General features: G+C 42.0%; 1 protein-coding gene across 12 annotated transcripts in view; it reads right to left on the reverse strand.

Moving 5' to 3' along the window:
• clip1a (CAP-GLY domain containing linker protein 1a) overlaps positions 1-24,385 on the reverse strand; it is a 282,555-nt gene that overhangs the window by 124,191 nt on the left and 133,979 nt on the right. For 7 of the 12 annotated variants that reach the window (XM_072495375.1, XM_072495392.1, XM_072495383.1 and 4 more), the window contains 2 exons: positions 12,028-12,132; positions 3,500-4,444 (listed from right to left, as the gene is read on the reverse strand). In XM_072495375.1, coding sequence (XP_072351476.1) covers positions 3,500-4,444; positions 12,028-12,132 — 1,050 coding nt within the window. The remainder of the gene's footprint in view (positions 1-3,499; positions 4,445-12,027; positions 12,133-24,385) is intronic. The other 5 variants (XM_072495407.1, XM_072495461.1, XM_072495451.1 and 2 more) reach the window with 2 other exon arrangements.

The raw sequence follows: 24,385 nt of genomic DNA on the forward strand, positions 1-24,385 counted from the left end.
AAGTAAGAATTGCTGAATAATTGTTTTACCTGAAAGTTGCTGCACTTAAATATTCTTTCTTGAATATTGCAGCTTTAATTTAGCAGAATAAACTCAAATGTAAGCAGAAATATGTATCTTCATTTTAATCAAAATTAACAAAACATGATAAATCAATAAATTACAGGCAAACATATGGGACAAAACAATTTGGCAATGAAGAAAGAGAGTCAAAAGTTTAACACAGCACAAATATTCATTAATAGGTTAAAATATAATGGATCCAAACCTGAAAACATCTAATCTCTCCCAATTTAGAACTCTTTAGACTAAATGAAATATTTAGATACCTATATTATAATGAACTATATAATGCTGTGATCAGAAAAATTGAACGATTTTACTCATTGATAAGCAACTATTATTCGGCTGTTGTTAATATGGATATAAGGCTTTTCCAGATAACGACAAAGCATATATTCATAAGTTGCCATAACTGAAAGAAAGATTCTTCAAACACGTATAATAGCGGCTGGCCATATTACAGTAATGTCATTGCTGAGAATTTTGGAACTGTTTAAATTTACCAAATCTATGCATCTATATCTATACAACCCTCAATTATCTAAATAAGCATTCATTTAAATGGAAAGAAATAACGTAGTTTTAAATTTGTTGCTACAGGAACAAGAACATAGCCAAGTTCAAATTTTTATTTAAATTTTAACACTAGTATAAAACCTATAATAGTATCAAACCGATAACTGTAAGTGCATGTAGGTTTGTGTAATTTTTGTTTCTTGACATACTTATGATCCACAAAAGGCCAAGAAGAGGTGCATGGTGGTTAATTTGGTCAATGTAAGAGTCTTGCTAAATGCACAAGCTCTGCTGGAATATATAACGGCAAATGTAATATTGAGGTTAGGAGAGCTGCTAACCTTTATCTGGTCAAACTTGGAAAGAAATGTTTGGCACATGCTGACCAGAGAAAAGGAGAAATGAGATGCCATGGATCTGGCAGAAGCAGAGAGAAGTAAGCAATATTAGTTAAAAATGTGACCTTCGAGATTCCTGAGAAAGGTGGTAAAACCAAGAATCTCCTCCATCTAGAATTTTAGACGTGTACAACCTTACTAAGCGCTCATGGATGGACAATAAAATTATTACAAGAAAGGCCATGCTGAATAATTAGCTTGTAGTTTAGCCACATTTTACAATTAGGTGCTCAGGGTACCTGAATCTATTCTGTGTAATTACGGTCAATTATTACACTTTAGAAGCCTTTGACTGTTGAGGCGTTCTTATAGGACAGGTGGCGTTCTTATAGGACAGGTGGAAATACACCACATGACCCTAGGTTACATAGAATGTACAGTGCAGAAGGAGGCCATTCGGCCCATCAAGTCTGCACCGGCCTTTGGAAAGAGCACCCCACTTAAGCCCACGCCTCCACCTATCCCCGTTACCCCACCTAACCTTTTGGACACCAAGGGGCAATTTAGCATGGCCAATCTACCTAACCTGCACATCTTTGGACTGTGGGAGGAAACTGGAGCACACGGAGGAAACCCACGCAGATACGGGGAGAAAGTGCGAACTCCACACAGTCACCCAAGGCTGGAATTGAATCTGGACCAGGGAGCTATGAGGCAGCAGGGTTAACCACTTTGCCACAAAGCTATACTTTTGTTTTGATGTATAGCCTTAAATAAAAAATGACTTCATTTCAAAATGTTAAACAAATTTAAGTACTCTTGTTACCTTCACTTAACATATTGTCCTTGTGCACTGATATATGTATAGATTTTAGGTATGAAGTGACTTTGTAATCTCGGAATCCGGTCAAGATTGTGTGTCACATTATACCGTTTTAATTAGTTTTGTTCCAAGAACTAGTAGCAACTGTAATAGCATGCACTAGCAACATTCTGATAAATGGAATATCTACAAGATACCAATGCACCAGTTAGATATTTGGGATGATGGGCCCAGATATTATTCATTGGCACCACATGCTTTCTTATCTCAAAGAAGCAGATACCAAGAATACCTTTAGTCACCCCATTACCTCTGAAGAAAACCAGAGAACTTAATGAAAAAAAAGAAAAAGCTTTAATGAGTAGGACATCCCACAGTTAACAGACACTTCAGGGAAACAGTCAGGACAAAGCAGAAGATGACTGCCACCCTTATGAAATCAATCAGACAGATCATGCACTGCCTAAGCCGATGAGATCACAAAACTACCACTGATCATTTACATGGGCTTGGTCCAAAAGCGTACAAAGAGCAAACTCTTGGAATCTTTCAGAGCGCAGTTCAAAGACCGTTAGCAGAGAGAAGATAGACCATGGTCAAAGAAGGCAGATAGAGGCAGCATCGCAGTCAACCAGAAGCTTATGAATTTTAGCGTTCCAGAGTGAAGAGACTATATATCACTGCCTTTGTTAAACATCTCATTTGTACTTATTGTAATTGGCTTAATATTTTCTGGGAAGCTTGTGAAAACATACTCATACCCAGCATGTCTGAAGCTAGTCTGAACTAAGGGTCCCCTTAGTTCTACCAACTCAGTCTGACAACTGACCTGAAATCTTAAGCCTGCACTGGTTGAGCAGATAAGTTTCCCATTCTGAAATATTGCATGAAAATTTCAATGTTTAATATAGCATTTATTTGTAAAAAGTAGGGGGCACAGCCTACATTTAAGCATATTTTGAATAAAGAAAGATTTTGTGAACTCTCAGTGATGCCATGCTATTCCTACACTATGGGTGGGATTCTCCAGCTGCGCCCGCCCGGTGAATCCTGCCCGAGGTCAATGGAGTTCCGCGGCTCGTCCGTGGTGTTCTTGGGGCGGCGGGCGGGGTGGGAGAATCCAGCCCTATATTTATTCTGGACAAATAGGACTCTTCTATGCAAACGACATACCATAAATCACGAGAAATGATTGAGACTCTCAATTTCATTGCCAACTGTACTTGTTACACATGGTAATTAAGGGCAGTAGAAGAAGGTGGACAATATTTTGATCTCGAAAATATTTGCAATCTATTGTTTAATTTTCTCAGAAATTTATCAATTTAATAATTTGACCTCTAGCAATTTAATGTCAAACAAGAGGTGCTATTTGTTCAAAAGAAAATCTGTTCCCACAAAGTGAGCATCACACACCCACAGAAAAGGAAAATATAATCAAGATTCTTTTAAAATGAAGGATGTGAGTTCCAAAATTGCACCGCCTTTGAATGGTTTAGAATCAAATGTTAATGAAGTAAACTGAATAATAAGTCAGTATTTGTATTACTTTTAAAAGTAATGAACAATTCCAGAAAAAATCTTCCAAATTTCACAAAATCAATTCTGAAAATGTAACCAGAAACTTACCACAGATTTCTATTCTGCCTGTTAATTATTTTTGGATGCTTAAATGGTAAAACAAACTTAAATCAAAACAAAATTTGAAAAAGGGATAAAAATTAGGGTAAAACAAAATGATGGAAAAATAGATACAAACCTTGCTACCTTCAGAAAGTTTTAAAGCTTCACTGGTTTTCATTTGTGACTCAACTACCATAAGCTTCTCTTCAAGTCTTTTGATTTCCTCTTTACCTTGTGACTCAGCTTCTTGCAGTAAATCATATCCCATCACCTTCTCTTCAGCTGTTGTCACCTTAGCTGTTAGGACTTCTACAATTTGTGCCTGTTCAGTGCACTTATCCTGCAACACTTGCAGTTCCTTTACCTTCAGTTGAGTCTCTTGTAGCTTTGCCAAGGTTTCTTCCAACTCTTCCAGATGTTGATTTGTAGCAGATTCCAGCTGAGACTTCAGAATTTCTGTATCTTTCTCCTTCTCTGTAGAGAGTGCTAAAAGTTGGGATTTTAGTTCTTCAGTCTCTTTTAGGTGGTTAGACTTTTCAAAATCTTGCTTAATTTTAATATTCTCAAGTTCCATTTGATGCTTAGATTTAAGCTTTTCTACGGTACTCTTCAACTCTAGAAGCTCTGTAGTTTGGCCACTGGCTCCTTTACTGAAAGAACACTGGAGTTCTTCCATGGCTTGCTGATGAGATTCAATTGCAGACTCCAACTTGCACTTCCACAGATTAATAACCTCCGAATTTTCAATATTGGCTTGATCCAATTTTGACCGAAAAGTCTCATTCTCCTTGGATATTTTTTCACTGGCGACTTGCAGTTGTTTAACTACCTTTTGGTGGGCTGCTTCTGAGGTTTCGAGTTTTTCTTTCAATGTATTAAGTTCAATTTGATGTTCTTTACTTATTGTTGTAAGTTTATCTCGCATGCAGTTGATTTCGTCCAATAGAGGTGAAGTATTGTCCACATTACCAGAGCCTTCAGTATTCATGAGTCTATGTCGAAGCTCGGAGACCTCCTTCGTGCTTGACAGAAGATCCCTTTCTAACTCCATAATCCGAGACTTCTCAGATACTGTGGCCACCTGAAGTACATTTACCCCCAAAGAAATATAAATATAACAATGTGAAATAACTGATATATTTTCATATTTTTTTACAATTAAATACATTTAATTTCTGTCATTAGAGATCATTTTATCCCATACTTAATATATTTAAGTAAATTATTGCAATACTATTATTAGTGGTCTTGTTAACAATTTTAAGGTGCAAATACACCTCCTGCATATTTAGTTATAACAAATATAACTCTCTCCATTTTGAAGTCAAATGTAGATCAATAATTCTTCCACTGGTTGTGGGGGAAACGGAATCATGTAATCTGATAAAACAGCCATACAGGCCAGCAAAGTACCAAACTCAATTATTTACCTGTGATACTAGATAATATCAGCTGGGATCGTAGTGAAGGTACATCAATTTGACAATGAATACCTGAATTAGAGTGTGAAATGTCAGATGGGGCCCTCAATCTTTATCTCTGTGCAGTGAAACATGGGTGATGTGCCAAGAGGATTTGTTTTGTTTGTGATGTGCTGACACAAAATCAAACACACAGATGAATAATGGATACCCAGCCAAGTGGTCCAGAGGAATACCATTGCCCAAGAATTGCATCTTGGCATGCATCACCATCTCCAGGAAAAGGGGGGTGGTTTGTGAAGGAGGCTGGTGGCATGTGGGCTGGGAGGAGAATTAGTTAAAAAAAAAGCATTAATTTCTTCATATTTATAATGAAAACCACTGCCTCAAATAGTAAACAAAAGTTACATGTACATTATGGTAAAAAGTACAAAGAAATAGAATAGCTGAATTGTTAATCTAAGCGCAGGTTAAAAATTGGCTTAGATCATCCGGCTGGGAAAGAGTCAATAAAATAAAAATAAGCTAAAGTTCCTACTCGGATCATTGTCCAGTTATCCCTCCTCAAAAGCACTAAAGAATCAGGCTCAACTGTGATGTTTTCCATAGTATAATAATGTAACAACATGGAACATGGAAAACACAGCACAGAACAGGCCCTTTGCACTATTCAGAAGAATGGATAATGAATGATTACTTGGACAAAGTGAATGTGTACCCTAGTGACTGTTGGTGCTTTCAGAAGAGATGGAGAAAGTAAAAATAAATATTAATAGATTTTCCATTGTTTGTGTAAAAGTCCATCAAAATATTTTCAAGTAGAAAACAGAAACTCCTGAATATAGTACAAATTGATATGCCGTTTGTGTTCATGTCAATGACAGAGTCAACCACAATCTTTTCAATGTTAATATAATTACAAACAAACAAAAAGAGAAAAGCTACTTGGTACCTTCTCTTTGTACACCCACCACGTACAACTGCTCTTTTGCATCCATTTTCCCTCAATTCCCAAAGTCAAGTTCAAATCCAAAATATTTTATTACAAGCTTTAATCTAGCTTCAAATCAGACATTCACCCAGCTTGTGAAGTGTTAATTGACATATCAGCAACCACTTTGTCTGAAAGCCTACTTCAAATACAGACATGTAACAAATTTAGCTAAGAATTGTTATTTTCATAATCCACACGTCTACACTCGCAGTTTAGATTACAAAATTCTGATTGCATTTACACATCTTAATCCCATTAGCATTTCAAATATTTGGATGACTTGTCATTTATATCCTCTTTGCTCTCATGAAAACACATCTATTGAGAATCTCTTTGCATCTTGGGAGTCTGATGTCCCATAACAATAATACTGCTTTCTTCTGAACCCTCACTAATTGTTCAGCGTTGAATACCATAGAGTTTAAGCATAATACTTTACGGAACTACCCTGTATTTGAGCATCACTCTCCTAAATTCCACATCCATAATCATTTAAAAGAAAGTGGTATAATCAGTCACATTGTGCATGAAAATGTTTGATCTCTTGATTTGCAATCAGGAGTTTCCATCTTGAACAGCGTTAATACAATGAGAGATTAGAGACTGCAATTAATTATTTTAAATTATACAACTCTACCACTTAATTTTCTATCCGTTATAGAGTACCAAAATATTTATGAACTAGTATTTAAAACGTTGCTGCTTTTCATTACTGAACTGTGAACAATAGCTCACATGGTCATCAATAACATGCTGAACTTTACATGGAATTTTTGTGAATTAACCTTTATCAAAACATTTCTTAAAAGTTTAGCTCCATGGTGCACTGACAATGTCAAATGGGTATTTTGAGAATCAGATTGATCGTCGACCACAGCGTACAGAAGAGTAACCGCACAATCATTTCTTGGATTTTCTTCATAAAAGCGGAGCTGCAGTTTTATGGAATTTTAGGTTTTTTTCCCATTATTTTCAGGGAAAATAATATTGGAAAGCTTTCTGCAGACCCAGCATGACATCTATTTAAAATACAAAGCAGTGTGGTTCATTGTGGTTTGCGGGTTCCTGGCCATGGATATCAAAAACAAAGAAAACACCAGGTATTCCCATGTGAGAAAAGAAATGTAAATAAAAGGAACAATCATCAGTTGGAAACTCCTTCTGGACAGTTCAAAGCAACAAAAGCTTGCATTTATATAGCACACTTTAGCACGTCTCTTCACAGGGGTGCAGACAAAACTTGACAATGTCAAAAGTAGGTTTTCTGAGATTTCTTAACGGACGAGAATTTCAGGGAGAGAAATCCAGAGCTTTATGCCGGGATAGCTGAAGACACGGCTGCTAATGGGACAAAGTGAAGAGGGAATGCACAAGATGCCAGAATTGGACAAAGAGTTTTAACATTTGTTTTTAGGATGCGGAATTCACTGACAAAGCCAGTATTTATTGATTGTTCCTCATGTCCTTGAGTAGGTGGTTATGAGCCACATTTTTGAACCACTGCAGTGTGTGTGGTCGAAGTACTTCCCGTGCCGAGAGTTCTAAGACTTAGACCTAATGACAATAAAGGAATAGTGAAATATTTCATGATGGCATGTGGACAGGAATTTGCTGCTGCCTTTTACCTGCTCTCTATGTCCTTCCAGGCAATAGAGGTTATAGGTTTGGGAGGTCCTGGCGAAGGTAGCTTGGCAAGTTGCTGCGATACATTTGCAAATGGTACAGATTCCAACCACTGTACGCACCAATCAAGTGGGTTACTTTGTCCGATGTGGCGTTGAGTTTCTTGGGGTGGCACTCATAACAAGTAAGCAGAAAGCATTCCAGCACACTCCTGCATTGTGCCTTTTGGATTGTGGAAAAGCTTTGGCGAGTCAGGAGGCGATTCACTCACCATAGAATACCCAATCTCTGACCTGCTCTTGAAGCCACAGCATTTATGTGACTGATACAATTAAATTTCTGGTTAACGATGATACCCAGGATGTTGGAGGAGGATTTTGGAATGGCAATACCATGGAACAGCAAGGGGAAATGGTTAAGATTCCATCTTGCTGGTGATGGTCATTGCCTGGCATATAAAATTAAAGTACCCAATTTTTCTTTTTCCCAATCAAGGGGGCAATTTAGCGTGGTCAATCCACCTACCCTGCACATCTTTGGGTTGAGAGGGTGAGACCCACCCAGTCATGGAGAGAAGGTGCAAACTCCGCACGGGCAGTGACCTGGGGCCGGGATCGAACCCAGGTCCTTGGACCATGAGGCAGCAGTGCTAACCACTGCGCCACCATGTCACCCCTTTATCTGGCACTTGCGCAGCATAAATGTTGCTGGCCAGTTAGAAGCCCCCTGGATGATGTTCAAGTTTTACTGGATGCGGGCATGGGCTGCTTTGGCATTTGAGGAGTTATAAATGCAACAGAACACTGTGCAATCATCAGCGAACATCCCCATTTCTGGTCTTATGATAGAAGGAAGGTCTTTAATGAAACATCTGCAGATAGTTGGCAGAGGACACTACCCTAAGGAATTGCCTCAGCAATGTCCTAAAGCTGAGATGATTGGCCTCCAACAAGCACAACCATCTTCCATGTTGCTCGGTATGACTCCAGCCAGCGGAGAGTATTCACTGATTGCCACTGATTTCAATTTCACGATAGTTCTGTTATGAGCCCCACGAGACCTACGGGGATGACCCAATTGATCCCCATAGGCTCGTGGAGTACGAGCTCCCCTGCTGAGGGGGTGGAGGCCCATCTGCAGGTTTGTTAATTTCATGAGATAAATGTCAGCCCAGGTAGGAGCCAGCATCTCAGAATGGTCCTGGCTGGGACTTGGAACTATTGCTTTGAGAGCTGAAATAAACCACTTTGACGCTCCTTTTCCAGGCTACTCCTCGACTACATACATTGGCGACGAGGGTAAAACTGAACTACTGTTGGCGTTTCAGAGCATGGCTACTTTTCAACTCTAAGGAATAAGGCAAAATGTTGCTCTTTGGCAGACTCAATGCGCTTGATGCGGAGGACTGGACCCAGTACGGGGAGCGCATGTGCTTTTCTTTAAAGCCAACGCAATTGCGGGCATGATCGCCAGGCTGGGATTCTTATGACTGCCTGTGGTACTCCCACTTTTAGTGTCATAAAGAGCCTAACCTACCTCGCGGCCCTGGACTCCCAAGACATTAGAGGTATTAGTAGTGCTTGTGACAAATCACTACGGTCCCAAGCCATTGGTCATTTTTCAAAGATACCAATTTAACATTTCAGAGAGAACCCTGGGGGAATCCATTTCTGCAGTTTTGGCACGGTTTATGCAAACTGGCGGAATATTGCAATTATGTGCCATCCCTACCCGAGGTGCTACGGGACCGCCTTGCATGCAGAGTAAATAATATGGCCACCCCTCAGACATTGCTGGCCAAGCATTGCTGGACCTAAAAAAGACGGTCGAGATTTCCCTCTCACGGGAGGACGCAGAGGAGGGACTCCAGGAATTCCTGGGGATGTTGGGGATGGAGGCAAGTATTGTAGGTTCCTTCCCCTTCCCAATCCAGATGAACATCCCGCAGGAATCCCACCCTGTCCCGAACACAGTCAGGACCAGGCCCGTTGGCCAAAGGCCACTGCAACCAGATGAGACTCCTTCCAGGCTCAGTGGAGGAAGGTCCACGGCGGAGTGATTTTCCAGCATGTCATGGAGAGCATCCGCAAAGGACTACCGCGAGTGGCAGACTACTTGGACGACATCTTTGTTACCGGAGCCAATTTTTAAAAAGCACCTAAACAACCTGGAGGAAGTCATCCGCCGGTTATCTTCGATGGACTTGTGCCTCAAGAGAAAGTGCATTTTCTGTGCCAAGGAAGTCACATACTTGGGGTATCGTGTTGATCGGGATGGCTTATACCCAATGGAGACGGAGTTGAGGTCGTTCTTGGGTCTTGTGAACTACTACAGAAACTTTATTCCTGGCCTGGTGACCATCCTCACACTGCTTCATGCATTGCTAAAGAAGAATGGGTGTGGAAAGCGCCGTAGGAGGAGGCTTTTGCTAGGGTAAAACAGCGGCTGTACCATCGGGGTTGCTGACCTAATACGAGCCTTCAAAGACCCTTTTGGTGGCATGCGGCACCTCACCTTATGGAATCACTGCCTGGATGATGGACTGAGAGGCTAATTGCATATGCTTCGTGTTCTTTGGCTGCTGCGGAATGCAACTACGTCCAAACTGAGAAAGAAACGCAGATTGCAAATGTGGATTTTCTGAACCGGCTCCCCCATCCCCACCGAGGACCGGCGAGGTAGTATCCACCCTGAACTTCATGGACACCTTGGTCACCGCCGCCCACTTACTCGACTGGGCGCAGAAGGACCCAGCGCTGGCGAAGTTGCACCATGTCGAACTGCTCAGAGGCCAGCAAGGGAAGCTGTCCAAAGAGCTACAAGCTTCTGAAGCCATGCAGCAGGAGCTTAAGAGTGGAGGATGGCATCCTCTTGTGGGGGGCTTGGTCATGCACAAGTCCCCATTTGATGGGCAGAGACCCGTCAGCGGGCATATTAATTTCATAGGATAAAAGCCGGTCCAAGACATCTCAGAATGGTCCTGGATGGGACTAGGGCTATTGCTTTGTATCTACCTTTCCTAACTGGAGTGTTAGAAGTAAACCACTTCGACTCCTCTTTTCCAGGCTCTTCCTTGACTAATATGTTTTTTGATGTCACTCATCGATGGCACACTCAGTCAAGTGCTGCCTTAACGTCAAGAATAGTTACTCTCACCTCACCTCCGGAATTCAATTGTTTTGTCCATGTTTGTACTAGGGTTGTAATGAGGTCAGAAGTGCTTCTGGCAGAGCACAAGCTAAGCATCAGCGAGCAGGTTATTAGTGAGCAAATGCTGCTCGTTGTCACTGTCAACAATTTCCATAGCTTTGCTGATAACCGAAAATAGTCCGAACCTTCCGGTTCCAAAAGTATGAATGGGGGTTTCAGTGGCAGATGGTCGGAGGCCAGGTGGAGGTAGGTCATCATGATAATGGACAGGATTTGGGGGTTGGAATTCAACTCAGCATCAATTCGGCCTCCAAGATGGCAAACAGCCTGGATTAGCCCAAGACTATGGTCAGGGATCAGGTTCAAATCAGTGGCTAAAGGAGGGTGTTTGTCGTGGGAATCTGCAGAACAGTTGGATTAAGGCACTCAGCATTCTCTTGTTGCCGCTTTTGCATGACTTGGTGAGACCAGTGAAAATGGTGAGAAAAAAAGGAACTCATCCTAAACATTCTGATGTAACGTTGCATCTCCAGCTCAAACTAGTCTGAAAACAAAGCATCATGTGCCCATGTTGGTTGATGCAAACTGACATGGCACTCAAGAATCCCTCAACTGTTGCAACTAGATCCTATCTTTAGTGAAATAGTGGAAATTTCTGGGGAAAGATTTCTCCAAAAATGATCCTGGTACTTCAAAACGATTGGAGCCCGTGAAATTATATATATTTGCACTAAGTAATAATAATAATAATCGCTTGTCACATGTAGGCTTCAAAGAAGTTACTGTGGAAAACCCCGAGTCGCCACATTCCGGCGCCTGTTCGGGGAGGCTGGAACGGGAAGTATTTACCTCTATCTTTAGTTTTAAAATAATTTTTACTTACAATTTAATCAAAAACACATTTTCAGGGAACAACCGATCATGCAGATGACCGAGCAACATTGCACACTAGGGTACACTAACATACTGCACCACAGCAGTAGAATGTGAGTTGATATCAGACTAGTCCCCACAACAGTGACTTCTATTTTCAGCTAGATCTTCAGGAAAATGCTGTGCAGAGGCATTTTTCCTAGTACAGGGAAAACTTCAAGATAGTGTCAACATTTCTTGCACAGCTCCTATCAAAAGGTTATACAGGACCATTAGATGAAATTTAAGAGCACTCTGCATATTTGCCCACTCAGTCAAGGCAGGGTGTATGGACTAAGGCCTAAACTAGTAAAATACCACTTTTAAAAATTATTAGTTTTGTTAGTCAACACAAAGATGTTATATTGGCAATGTTTAATTTTAAAATGCTCCTGAAGTTAGTAAAACAAAATAAACATTTTTTTTCTTAGTGTATCAGTAGACTTTCTATTGGTAGGGGGCCAAGCATTACCACAATAAAATTAATCACGGTGACTTATAAGCAGTTTTGGGTACATGCTGATAAACTGAATGGAGTTCATCGGAAACACTGAAATCCATTACCCTAGTGTCTTCTAACTCCCTCTGGAGTTTTTCAGCTTTGGTCTTTTCAAAGAGCAGGCTCTGTTCAAGCTCCTTAATGCGGGCATGCTCCAGTTTGGTCTGCGTCTGTTAGTAAAAAGGGAGAGGAAGAGAACACACCAGTGCCACCATCACATGCCAGCACGACAGGAGGGAGCCACATGCAGGCTTATCCACCAGCACCTTCTGCCTTTTTAACAGTTAGGAAAGCAAAGGGTAAATTGGACAGAAACAGAATGGAAGAAAACAGAAACGTTTAATGGAAAATTTAACCAAAAGTATGCAGAGGAAAAGATAAATGGGAATTTAAAGGGAAATACAGTTTTTAAAAAAGGCAGATTCAAGTTTCATGCAGACAGTGTACAGTTTTAATATCAGCATAGTTCAAATCAGAACAGTTAATACTTAAATTTTAGTTTAATACTGTAAACCCCTTTGTTGTTTTGGTGTTTGAAAGATAGCTGGCTTAACCAAACAAAAAAAGAATTTGAAATTACAGCTAAAAGGCAAAACATTTAAGAGAAAACAATAAACATTTGCATAGTTTTCCTCACTACTTTTTACGCAAATTTTATTTTGTTTTTGCAAGTAGTTAATTAAGGTCATTTAGTTCAAAATATATTTCTTGCTGCATTTTTTGAGGTTGCACTCAAAACAGTTTTCAGTCACTTGGGTTTGGAATTAGTCATTCTTGAAAATATATATACATTTTGTAAAATAAACTAGTCCATGCCTCCGTGAGAGCTATGTACAATTCTATTACTGTCTTTGAGTAATGAGCTATGGGGACTGAGAACTGGGAACTGAGAACATGTGCCGGTGTCCAGAAGATCTTGTGAAGAACCTCAATTTATTAACAATTCAAATTTCACACACCCGCTCAGGTTATCCATTGTCTTGCATGAGACCAGAGCTACAGTCTAAATCGAAGTTCAAAGGACACCAACAATATAATGATATAAAAGCTACCTTGATACTCAACTTATTTTATACACATACCCTAAATGGGGTATGTGCATTTCAAAGATTTGATACAAGATCATAAGAAATAATAGGCCATTTGGCCTATTAAACTTGCTCCACCATTCAATAAGATCATAGTTGACCTGATTGTGGCCTTTCCTGTTTGCCCCAATAACCATCAACTCCTTTGTCATTCAAAAATCAGTCTAATTTAGCCTTGAATATATTCGATGACCCGGCCTCCACCTCCATTGCTCTCTGGGCAACAGAATTCCAAAGATCAACAAACCAGAGAGGAGATTCCTCCGGATCTCCATTTTAATTGGGACATTCCTTATTTTTATGCTGTGCCCCTCAGTTCTCAATGCCCCCATGGGGAAACATTTTCTCAGATACCTTGTCAAATCCTCTTAGGATCCTAGATGTTTCAATAACATCACCTCTCATTCTTCTCATGTCCAATGAGTATAGGCCCAACCTGCTCAACCTTTCCTCATAAGACAAGCCCCTCCAACATAGAAAGCAGTCTCGTGAACTTTCTTTGAATTGGTTCCAATGCAAATACATCGCTCAATCCAAATTTGAAATTCTAGCATGCTGTGATCACTTCTTCCAAGAGGATCCTTAACAACAAGACTATTTATCAACCCTCCTTCATTAAATCTAAAATAGCCTGCTCCTTGGTTGGCTCCAAAACATTGCGCTCTAACAATCCCTCATACACTATGAAATCTCCCTCGAGGCTACCCTTGCCAATTTGATTAAACCAGTAAATATGCACTTCAGAATCACCCATGATTGCCGCTGTGCCCTTTTCACAAGCCCTCATTATTTTTTGTTTTTTTACTATGCCCCACTTTGAAAGTATTGCTCGGGGGTCTGTAAATTACTCCTACCAATGAGTTTTTTTTCCCTTGTTTTTTTATTTCCAAACAGATCAATTCAACATTTTGGCTCTTTAGTGCCAGCATCATTTCTTAATGCAGCCTTGATGTCATCTTTAATCAATAAAACAACTCCACCTCCTGCTCCATCGTGTCTATCCTTTCGGAATACTGAGCACCCTTGGACATTCAACTCCCAGTCCCAGTCCTCCTGCAACCATGTTTCAGTAATCCCCACCAAATCATACCCATTTGTCTCTATTTGTGCCGTCAGCTCACTGACCATATTCGGAATACTGCATTTAGGTACAAGGTTTTTAAATATATCCTACTGATTTGTCTTTCTACACCCTTAAGTAAGGAGACCAAAATTATGCACAGTATTCTAGGTGAATGTCCTGTGCACAACTGTTGCAAGCCGCCCCTAACCCCATACTCCATTCCATTTTCATTAAAGTTCCCTAAATGCTAACCGTCCACGATTCATGTACAAGGGAACCAAGACCACTGCACAGCTGTATTCTGTTTAAAGTTTAAATAATATTCTGCTTCTAATCGTCCTCTCAAAATGGACAAACTCACATTTTGCCACATTGTACTCCATTTGCCAAACCTTTGCCCCTCAATCAATCCCTTTGCTGGCTCTTTGTAACCTCACAACTTGCTCTCCGATCTACCATGTGTCAGCAACAAATTTGACGAAAATTGTCGGTCCCTTCATCTATATTTATATTGTAAATATTTGTGGCCCCAACAAACACTGCTCAACTAGTTACAACTTACCATCCTGAAAATGACCCACTTAATACTGACTCGGTTTCCTGTTAGTTAGCCAATCCTCCATCCATGCTAATGCGTCATCCCGACATTATGAGCTCAGAATAATTTGCCGAGCTCCTGAAGTAGGCACATTTCCCAGATAATGCAACCCCCTAAATATCCAGTTGGCAGCAGAATGTTGATAAATTAATTGCATTAACTGCCTGGTCAGTACCAAGGTGCTAATACATAGTTTAACCTTTAGTTCAGAGATTTTTTTGACGCCCTTAAATGAGAATTTTACAAAGATAATTGACTTGTTGGATAATAATGAAGTTTTCCAAAAATATCAAGAATCCAGAGCATATTTAGAATAGCAGGATACTCAACATTAGAACTAACCAATCAAATTTTGAAAATTACGGCAAGAGCCATAAGCATCTTTCACAGATGCGTGTTGAGAATAAGCAGGTCAAAATCAGTAGAGGGGAGGCTTTGAGACATTATGTGATTTGTCTTCTTTTGAATAATGCAAGGCCAAATCATAGCATAAGAAACACTGAGCGACAAGCAATAACAGATCAAAGATGTGTCTAATTTTGAAATGAAATGAAATGAAAATAGTTTATAGTCATAAGTAGGCTTCAAATGAAATTACTGTGAAAAGCCCCTAGTCGCCACATTCCGAATCCCAACAAATTCCTCATTATATAATTTAATGCAATTTTTAGCAAATTCAAACTGAGTTAGAAGAATGTTAGAATCTCTACAGTGCAGGAGGCCATTTGGCACATCGAGTCTGCACCAACCCTCTGAAAGAGCACCCTTCTCTTCATAACCCTACCTAACCTGTACATTTCTGGACACTAAGGGGCATTTTTTTTTTATCATGGCCAATCCTCCTAGTCTGCACATCTTTGAACTGTGGGAGGAAACCGGAGTATCCAGAGGAAACCCACGCAGACATGGAGAGAAAGTGCAAACTCAACTCAGACAGTCCCTCAAGGCCAAAATTGGACCTGGGTCCCTGGCGCTGTGAGACAGCAATGCTAACCACTGTGCCACCATGCCGCCCCATGGCAATTTCTTTGGGGAAGCTAATCTCTCCAAAGTTTCATATGCATGTAAGAATGTCTGATTTTTAACAAGGGACTTTCGTTACTTGGGGATCCAGATAGCCAAGAATTGGGGTACATTGCATAGGTTAAATTTAACGCGATTGGTGGAACAAATGGAGGAGGACTTCAAGAAATGGGACATGGTATCCCTGTCACTGGCAGGGAGGGTGCAGGCGGTTAAAATGGTAGTCCTCCCGAGATTCCTCTTTGTGTTTCAGTGCCTCCCGGTGGTGATCACTAAGGCTTTTTTTAAAAGGATTGAAAAGAGTATCATGAGTTGTGTGGGAAGATCCCGAGAGTGAGGAAGGGATTCTTACAGCGTAGTAGGGATAGGGGGGGGCTGGCACTACCGAGCCTAAGTGAGTACTACTGGGCCGCCAATATCTCAATGGTGAGTAAGTGGATGGGAGAAGAGGAGGGAGCGGCGTGGAAGAGATTGGAGAGGGCGTCCTGTAGGGGGACTAGCCTACAAGCTATGGTGACGGCCCCATTGCCGTTCTCACCGAAGAAATACACCACAAGCCCGGTGGTGGTGGCGACTTTGAAAATTTGGGGACAGTGGAGACGGCATAGGGGAAAGACGGGAGCCTTGGTGGGGTCCCCGATAAGAAATAACCATAGGTTTGCCCCGGGGAGAATGGATGGGGGATTTGGAATATGGCAAAGAGCAGGAGTAACGCAACTGAAAGATCTGTTTGTGGATGGGAAGTTCGCAAGTCTGGGAGCGCTGACCGAGAAATATGGGTTGCCCCAAGGGAATGCATTCAGGTATATGCAACTGAGGGCTTTTGCGAGGCAGCAGGTGAGGGAATTCCCGCAGCTCCCGACGCATGAGGTGCAGGACAGAGTGATCTCAAAGACATGGGTGGGGGACGGTAAGGTGTCAGATATATATAGGGAAATGAGGGACGAGGGGGAGATTATGGTAGAGGAGCTGAAAGGGAAATGGGAAGAAGAGCTGGGGGAGGAGATTGAGGAGGGGCTGTGGGCGGATGCCCTAAGTAGGGCAAACTCATCGTCCTCGTGTGCCAGGCTAAGCCTGATTCAGTTTAAGGTATTACACAGGGCGCATATGACTGGAGCACGGCTCAGTACATTTTTTGGGGTAGAGGATAGGTGTGCAAGATGCTCGAGAAGCCCAGCGAATCATACCCACATGTTCTGGTCATGTCCGGCACTATACAGGGGTTCTGGGTGGGGGTGACAAAGGTGCTTTCGAAAGTAGTGGGGGTCCAGGTCGAACCAAGCTGGGGGTTGGCTATATTTGGGGTTGCACAAGAGCCGGGAGTGCAGGAGGCGAGAGAGGCCGATGTTTTGGCCTTTGCGTCCCTAGTAGCCCGGCGCAGGATACTGTTGATGTGGAAGGAAGCCAAGCCCCCGGGGGTGGAGACCTGGATAAATGACATGGCAGGGTTTATAAAGCTGGAACGGATTGTATATTGGACTGTTAAATCATATTTTGGGGAGAGTGTTTATCTGAGACAAGGCAGTTGCCATTTAGTTTTAGTTTTCGTTTTTGTTATATATTATTTATTCTTTGTTTATAAAACAGGTCATTGTTATTTATACTGTTATATTATTGTGTAAAGGATACACAATGTACTGTGATGGTTGACCAAAAATTTTCAATAAAATATTTTTTTAAAAAAAGAATGTCTGATTTTTGCACTGAATTGCACTGGGCAGTTAAGAGTGGAACTAATCCACAACCTAAAAGGATTTGCTTGATCCCGGTTTACTGTCTGCAAATTGCTTAAAAGAACTGGAGACAAGCTATTATTAATATTCACATTCCACCAAGTTTTGTTGGGAAGCTCTCACATTGTGACACTGTTGCTTTGTTCAAAGGTGAAAATAATAATCTTTTAGTGTAGGCTTACATTAACACTGCAATGAAGTTACTGTGAATCGGGGAACAAGTCAGGAAGTCGGGCAGTGTTTTGCATTTGACTCCCATTTTGATTTACCGTTTTAAGCAATGGAGGATATATTTTGATCTTTTGTAGCTACTTAACATTGAAGAGCAAAAAATAACTTGTATTTATATGGAAAGAGGATATAACGCAAGGAACTTCTCAATTCCCTTTTCTCCAAAAAACTGCAAGGACAAACTCTAGCAGGTGACTTGTGGGTTTCACTTCTCATTCTACATCAAGAATGTACATGCTCCAAGCAGTTTAACATACTGCAGAGAAATGAAGGTTTCAGAGCCTTTATTATTTTGAAATGGATATTATAAGTTAAATGAAATGTGGTCATCTAAATCTGCAGATTGTTGTTTTTGCTTCTGTTCAATATTGTTGCTCATTAAACGCAAATGTATCTGTCAACATGGTATTTACCATAGGTTGGTGTGTGTTCAGAATGGTCTTATTTTCAGTGCAGGTTTCATTGGTTTAAGAGTTCACCATCAAAAAAGAAGTTATATTTCAGATGAGAGTGAAGGCTTGCCCACCTAAGCAAACTTTTGCATTGGACACAGGAGAAAAATAACTGAGTTTAACCCAAATTGTAAGAAATGTCACCAGCTGGAAAAACTGGGGTCAGCAAGAACACTGCACTTTACTAATCCATTAAATACCATGAACAGCAATGCTGAAGAACTCAGCAGTATTGCTAAATAAACAAAGTAGGCTATTAATACTCACTTAAGGAGAAAACATTTTGATCAGCCATTAAAATGTACTTTAAAGTAGGTCCCTTGCAATAATTCCCAAATACTTTTGCAAATGACCAAAGATGAAGAAAACCAAACCAACCACTTTAGACTTGGATGTCATATACCAAATTCAAGAGAAACTGGAAAGAAACTGGAGGCCCGAATTTTGCTCCCAGCAACATTCGCCACTGAGCTCTATAAACGATGCCCACAAAGATCAAGTGAACTACTTTATGATGCAAATTGTAACTTTCCCCAGAGTTCACTTGAATCTGGCATCAATTCAAGGGAATCGCTAGGCATTCAGCAAAAGTGATGTAGCAGAGTGAACAACTTGTTACCTTGAGGAATTTTCACAAACTGCAAACCACAAAGTAAAATGTACAAGATTATTGTTCAATTCTTCTTTTTTTTTCCCAGCGGGCAAACTAAAGAAATGACTTCTAGGAGTGGCATGCAGACTCCCTTCTGGAGTCCTTGTTTTTTGACCCTTTTCACCCAGTTGCTGGGGGTAATTGGTCGACAGAGTCCACCCATTTGAGAGCCTTTTGTAAGAGAATGTCAAAAAATGCAAGAAGAAATATTGGGAAGAAAGGGGTGAGTGGTAGCCCTCCTCTGAGGAGCTGAGCAAGATGCAGAGTCCAGTGGGATCGAAGATGGCGGACGCAAGCTTGTAGGGTAGGGCCTTGCCTCTTATGATGGATAAGCTGACGGAGGTAATGCCGATCAAATTTGAAAGATGTTTCGGCAAGTGTTTCAAAGGCAAGGGAGGGAGATGTTGGAGACCCTCAAAGTCAGTGAAAGAGGCACTGGTCCCGATAAAGGAGGCGTTGGCAAAGACTTCGGAGGCAGTGCAGGGGCATGGTGAGGTGCTGAAAGGGATGCAGGAGACACTGTCGCGACACAGTGGCCGAGCTGGATGCTGAGCTGCGGAAGGTGGAAAGGAACAAGGGCCTAAGGACCAAGATTAAGGGCCTGGAGAATAGGTTGAGTCAGCAGAACCTCAGGATCGTGGGGAGCCTGAGTGGGTGGAGGGTCTGAGGCCAGCTGAGTATTTTGAAGCAATGTTTCTGAAGTTGGTGGGGGAGGAGGGGGAGGAGGGTCAGCCACCCCCCCCCAAAATCAGCTGGATAGGGCCCACCGGTCACTTGGGGTGGAACCACGGGTGAACGAGCCATCCAGCAGAGGGCAGTAGAGCGGAGCTGCTGATTGGTGTTGCAAGGGAAATTTGCATACCTCTGTCGTGGTCACCCTAAATTGAACGTGTACCTGAGCTAGAGACCCTAGCTGTTCGAGTGAAGACAAGCATCCAGCAGAGGGCAGTAGAGTGGAGCTGCTGATTGGTGTTGCAAGGGAGATTTGCACATCTCCGTCGTGGTCACCCTAATTTGAAGGTAGTTTGTGGTGGAGCTGTTGTCAAGTGACACTTAAACCCAAAACACTTCTTCAGTGTTTCCCTCCCTACCCCCTCCTCTAACCAAAAAATAAACAACTGCTGTGAAGATCAAGAGGAAGGTCCGAGGTCAGTGACTGGTAAGTAGTGTTTCTGTTTTCTTTTTCTTTTCATTGGTATATTGATATATTTTTTTCTTCGTTGTTTATTTATTTATTTAATTTCTTTGGGTAAATTGTAATTGTTGAAGTTAACCGAAGGTTTAAGACGTGGCAGGAGATCTCAGACCCGTGTCATGCTCTTCGTGTGCGATGTGGGAGCTCAGGGACACGTCCACTGTCCCTGGCTCCTTCACGTGCAAGAAGTGTGTCCAGTTGCAGCTCCTGTTAGACTGCTTGACGGCTCTGGAGCTGCGGATGGACTCACGTTGGAGCATCCGCGATGCTGAGGACGTCGTGGATAGCACGTTTAGCGAGTTGGTCACACCGCAGGTGAAAGGTACTGAGGGAGATAGAAAATGGGTGACCAAAAGACAGAGCAAGAGTAGGAAGGCAGTCAAGGTGTCCTCTGCGGTCATCTCCCTGCAAAACAGATATACCGCTTTGGATACTGTTGAGGGAGATGGCTCACCAGGGGAAGGTAGCAGCAGCCAGGTTCATAGCACCATGGCTGGCTCTGCTGCGCAGCTGGGCAGGAAGAAGAATTGCAGGGCTATAGTGATAGGGGACTCAATTGTAAGGGGAATAGACAGACGGTTCTGCGGACGCAATCGAGACTCCAGGATGATATGTTGCCTCCCTGGTGCAAGGGTCAAGGATGTCTCTGACCGCACATAGGCACCAACGATATAGGTAAAAAACGGGACGAGGTCCTACAAGCTGAATTTAGGGAGTTAGGAGTTAAACTAAAAAGTCGGACCTCAAAAGGTAGTAATCTCAGGATTGCTACCAGTGCCACAAGCTAGTCAGACTAAGAATGTCAGGATGGATAGGATGAATGCGTGGCTCGAGAGATGGTGCAAGAGGGAGGGATTCAAATTCCTGGGACATTGGAACCGATTCTGGGGGAGGTGGGACCAGTACAAACCGGACGGTCTGCACTTGGGCAGGACTGGAACCGATGTCCGGGGGGGGGGGGGTTGCTTGAGCTGTTGGGGAGAGTTTTAAACTAATGTGGCAGGGGGATGGGAACCAATGCAGGAAGTTGGAAGGTAGTAAAACAGGGACAGAAACAAAAGGCAGTAAGGGGGAAAGTGTAAGGCAGAGAAGCCATAGCCAAAAATCAAAAAGGGCGACAGTACAAGGTACAGTGACTGAGGGGATCTCAGTGAATAGGACCAGGAATACTAAAAGGAATAAAACGGGAAGTGAAAACATTAATGGTAAGCGACGCAGCAGGTTGTTACATGAAGATATGGGTTCAACGACAAGGAAAATTAGGAGAAAGGTTAAGAGGAAATATAACTTAGGAGAGGTTACTGATCGAGGTGTTAAGGTTCAGAACAGAGGTAAAAAAGCCAACATAAGTGTACTTTACCTGAATGCTCGTAGTATTTGGAATAAGGTAAATGAGTTGATGGCACAAATCATCGTGAATGACTATGATTTAGTGGCCATTACTGAAACATGGTTAAAGGATGGTCACGACTGGGAGTTAAATATCCGAGGGTATCAAACTATTCGGAAGGACAGAGTGGATGGTAAGGGAGGTGGTGTAGCTCTGTTACTTAAGGATAACATCCGGGCAACAGTAAGGGATGACATCGGTGCTATGGAGGATAAGGTTGAATCCATTTGGGTGGAAATCAGGAATAGTAAGGCGAAAAAGTCACTGATAGGAGTAGTCTATAGGCCACCAAATAGTAACATTATGGTGGGGCAGGCAATAAACAAAGAAATAACTGATGCATGTAGAAATGGTACAGCAGTTATCATGGGGGATTTTAATCTACATGTTGATTGGTTTAACCAGGTCGGTCAAGGCAGCCTTGAGGAGGAGTTTATAGAATGTATCCGCGATAGTTTCCTAGAACAGTATGTAATGGAACCTACGAGGGAACAAGCGGTCCTCGATCTGGTCCTGTGTAATGACTCAGGATTGATTCTGGATCTCATAGTTAGGGATCCTCTCGGAAGGAGCGATCACAATATGGTGGAATTTAAAATACAGATGGAGGGTGAGAAGGTAAAATCAAGCACTAGTGTTTTGTGCTTAAACAAAGGAGATTACAATGGGATGAGAGAAGAACTAGCTAAGGTAGACTGGGAGCAAAGACTTTACGGTGAAACAGTTGAGGACCAGTGGAGAACCTTCCAAGTGATTTTTCACAGTGCTCAGCAAAGGTTTATACCAACAAAAAGGAAGGACGGTAAAAAGAGGGAAAATCGACCGTGGATATCTAAGGAAATAAGGGAGAGTATCAAATTGAAGGAAAAAACATACAAAGTAGCAAAGATCAGTGGGAGACTAGAGGACTGGGAAAGCTTTAAGGGGCAACAGAAAGCTACTAAAAAAGCTATAAAGAAGAGTAAGATAGATTATGAGAGTAAACTTGCTCAGAATATAAAAACAGATAGTAAAAGTTTCTACAAATATATAAAACAAAAAAGAGTGGCTACGATAAATATTGGTCCTTTAGAGGATGAGAAGGGAGATTTAATAATGGGAGATGAGGAAATGGCTGAGGAACTGAACAGGTTTTTTGGGTCGGTCTTCACAGTGGAAGACACAAATAACATGCCAGTGACTGATGGAAATGAGGCTATGACAGGTGAGGACCTTGAGAGGATTGTTATCACCAAGGAGATAGTGATGGGCAAGCTAATGGGGCTAAAGGTAGACAAGTCTCCTGGACCTGATGGAATGCATCCCAGAGTGCTAAAAGAGATGGCTAGGGAAATTGCAAATGCACTAGTGATAATTTACCAAAATTCACTAGACTCTGGGGTGGTCCTGGCAGATTGGAAGTTAACAAACGTGACACCACTGTTTAATAAAGGAGGTAGGCAGAAAGCGGGTAATTATAGGCCAGTGAGCTTAACTTCGGTAGTAGGGAAGATGCTGGAATCTATCAAGGAAGAAATAGCGAGGCATCTAGATGGAAATTGTCCCATTGGGCAGACGCAGCATGGGTTCATAAAGGGCAGGTCGTGCCGAACGAATTTAGTGGAATTTTTTGAGGACATTAACGGTGCGGTAGATAACGGGGAGCCAATGGATGTGGTATATCTGGATTTCCAGAAAGCCTTTGACAAGGTGCCACACAAAAGGTTACTGCATAAGATAAAGATGCATGGCATTAAGGGGAAAGTAGTAGCATGGATAGAGGATTGGTTAATTAATAGAAAGCAAAGAGTGGGGATTAATGGGTGTTGTTCTGGTTGGCAATCAGTAGCTAGTGGTGTCCCTCAGGGATCAGTGTTGGGACCACAACTGTTCACAATTTACATAGATGATTTGGAGTTCGGGAGATGATTTGGAGTTGGGGACCAAGGGCAATGTGTCCAAGTTTGCAGACGACACCAAGATAAGTGGTAAAGCAAAAAGTGCAGAGGATACTGGGAGTCTGCAGAGGGATTTGGATAGGCTAAGTGAATGGGCTAGGGTCTGGCAGATGGAATACAATGTTGACAAATGTGAGATTATCCATTTTGGTAGGAATAACAGCAGAAGGGATTATTATTTAAATGATAAAATATTAAAACATGCTGCTGTGCAGAGAGACCTGGGTGTGCTAGTGCATGAGTCGCAAAAAGTTGGTTTACAGGTGCAACAGGTGATTAAGGCGGCAAATGGAATTTTGTCCTTCATTGCTAGAGGGATGGAGTTTAAGACTAGGGAGGTTATGCTGCAATTGTATAAGGTGTTAGTGAGGCCACACCTGGAGTAGTGTGTTCAGTTTTGGTCTCCTTACTTGAGAAAGGACGTACTGGCACTGGAGGGTGTGCACAGGAGATTTACTAGGTTAATCCCAGAGCTGAAGGGGTTGGATTACGAGGAGAGGTTGAGTAGACTGGGACTGTACTCGTTGGAATTTAGAAGGATGAGGGGTGATCTTATAGAAACATAAGATTATGAAGGGAATAGATAGGATAGATGCGGGCAGGTTGTTTCCACTGGCGGGTGAAAGCAGAACTAGGGGGCATAGTCCTAAATCTACTTCCCCTTATTTTGAGGCTGAGTTTAGGAGGAACTTCTTCACCCAAAGGGTTGTGAATCTATGGAATTCCTTGCCCAGTGAAGCAGTAGAGGCTCCTTCATTAAATGTTTTTAAGATAAAGATAGATAGTTTTTTGAAGAATAAAGGGATTAAGGGTTATGGTGTTCGGGCCGGAAAGTGGAGCTGAGTCCACAAAAGATCAGCCATGATCTCATTGAATGGTGGAGCAGGCTCGAGGGGCCAGATGGCCTACTCCTGCTCCTAGTTCTTATGTTCTTATCACGAGCAGTGATGGTTTCCATTGCTATCGGACGAAGGAGAGGGTCCTGAAGTGGGCCATGGAGAATCTGAAGGTGCGGCAGGGCAGCAGCATTAATCGCATATACCAGGACATCGCAGGAGAAT

The sequence above is a fragment of the Scyliorhinus torazame genome, chromosome 1 (assembly GCF_047496885.1).
Source record: "Scyliorhinus torazame isolate Kashiwa2021f chromosome 1, sScyTor2.1, whole genome shotgun sequence".
NCBI classification, from domain to species: domain Eukaryota; kingdom Metazoa; phylum Chordata; class Chondrichthyes; order Carcharhiniformes; family Scyliorhinidae; genus Scyliorhinus; species Scyliorhinus torazame.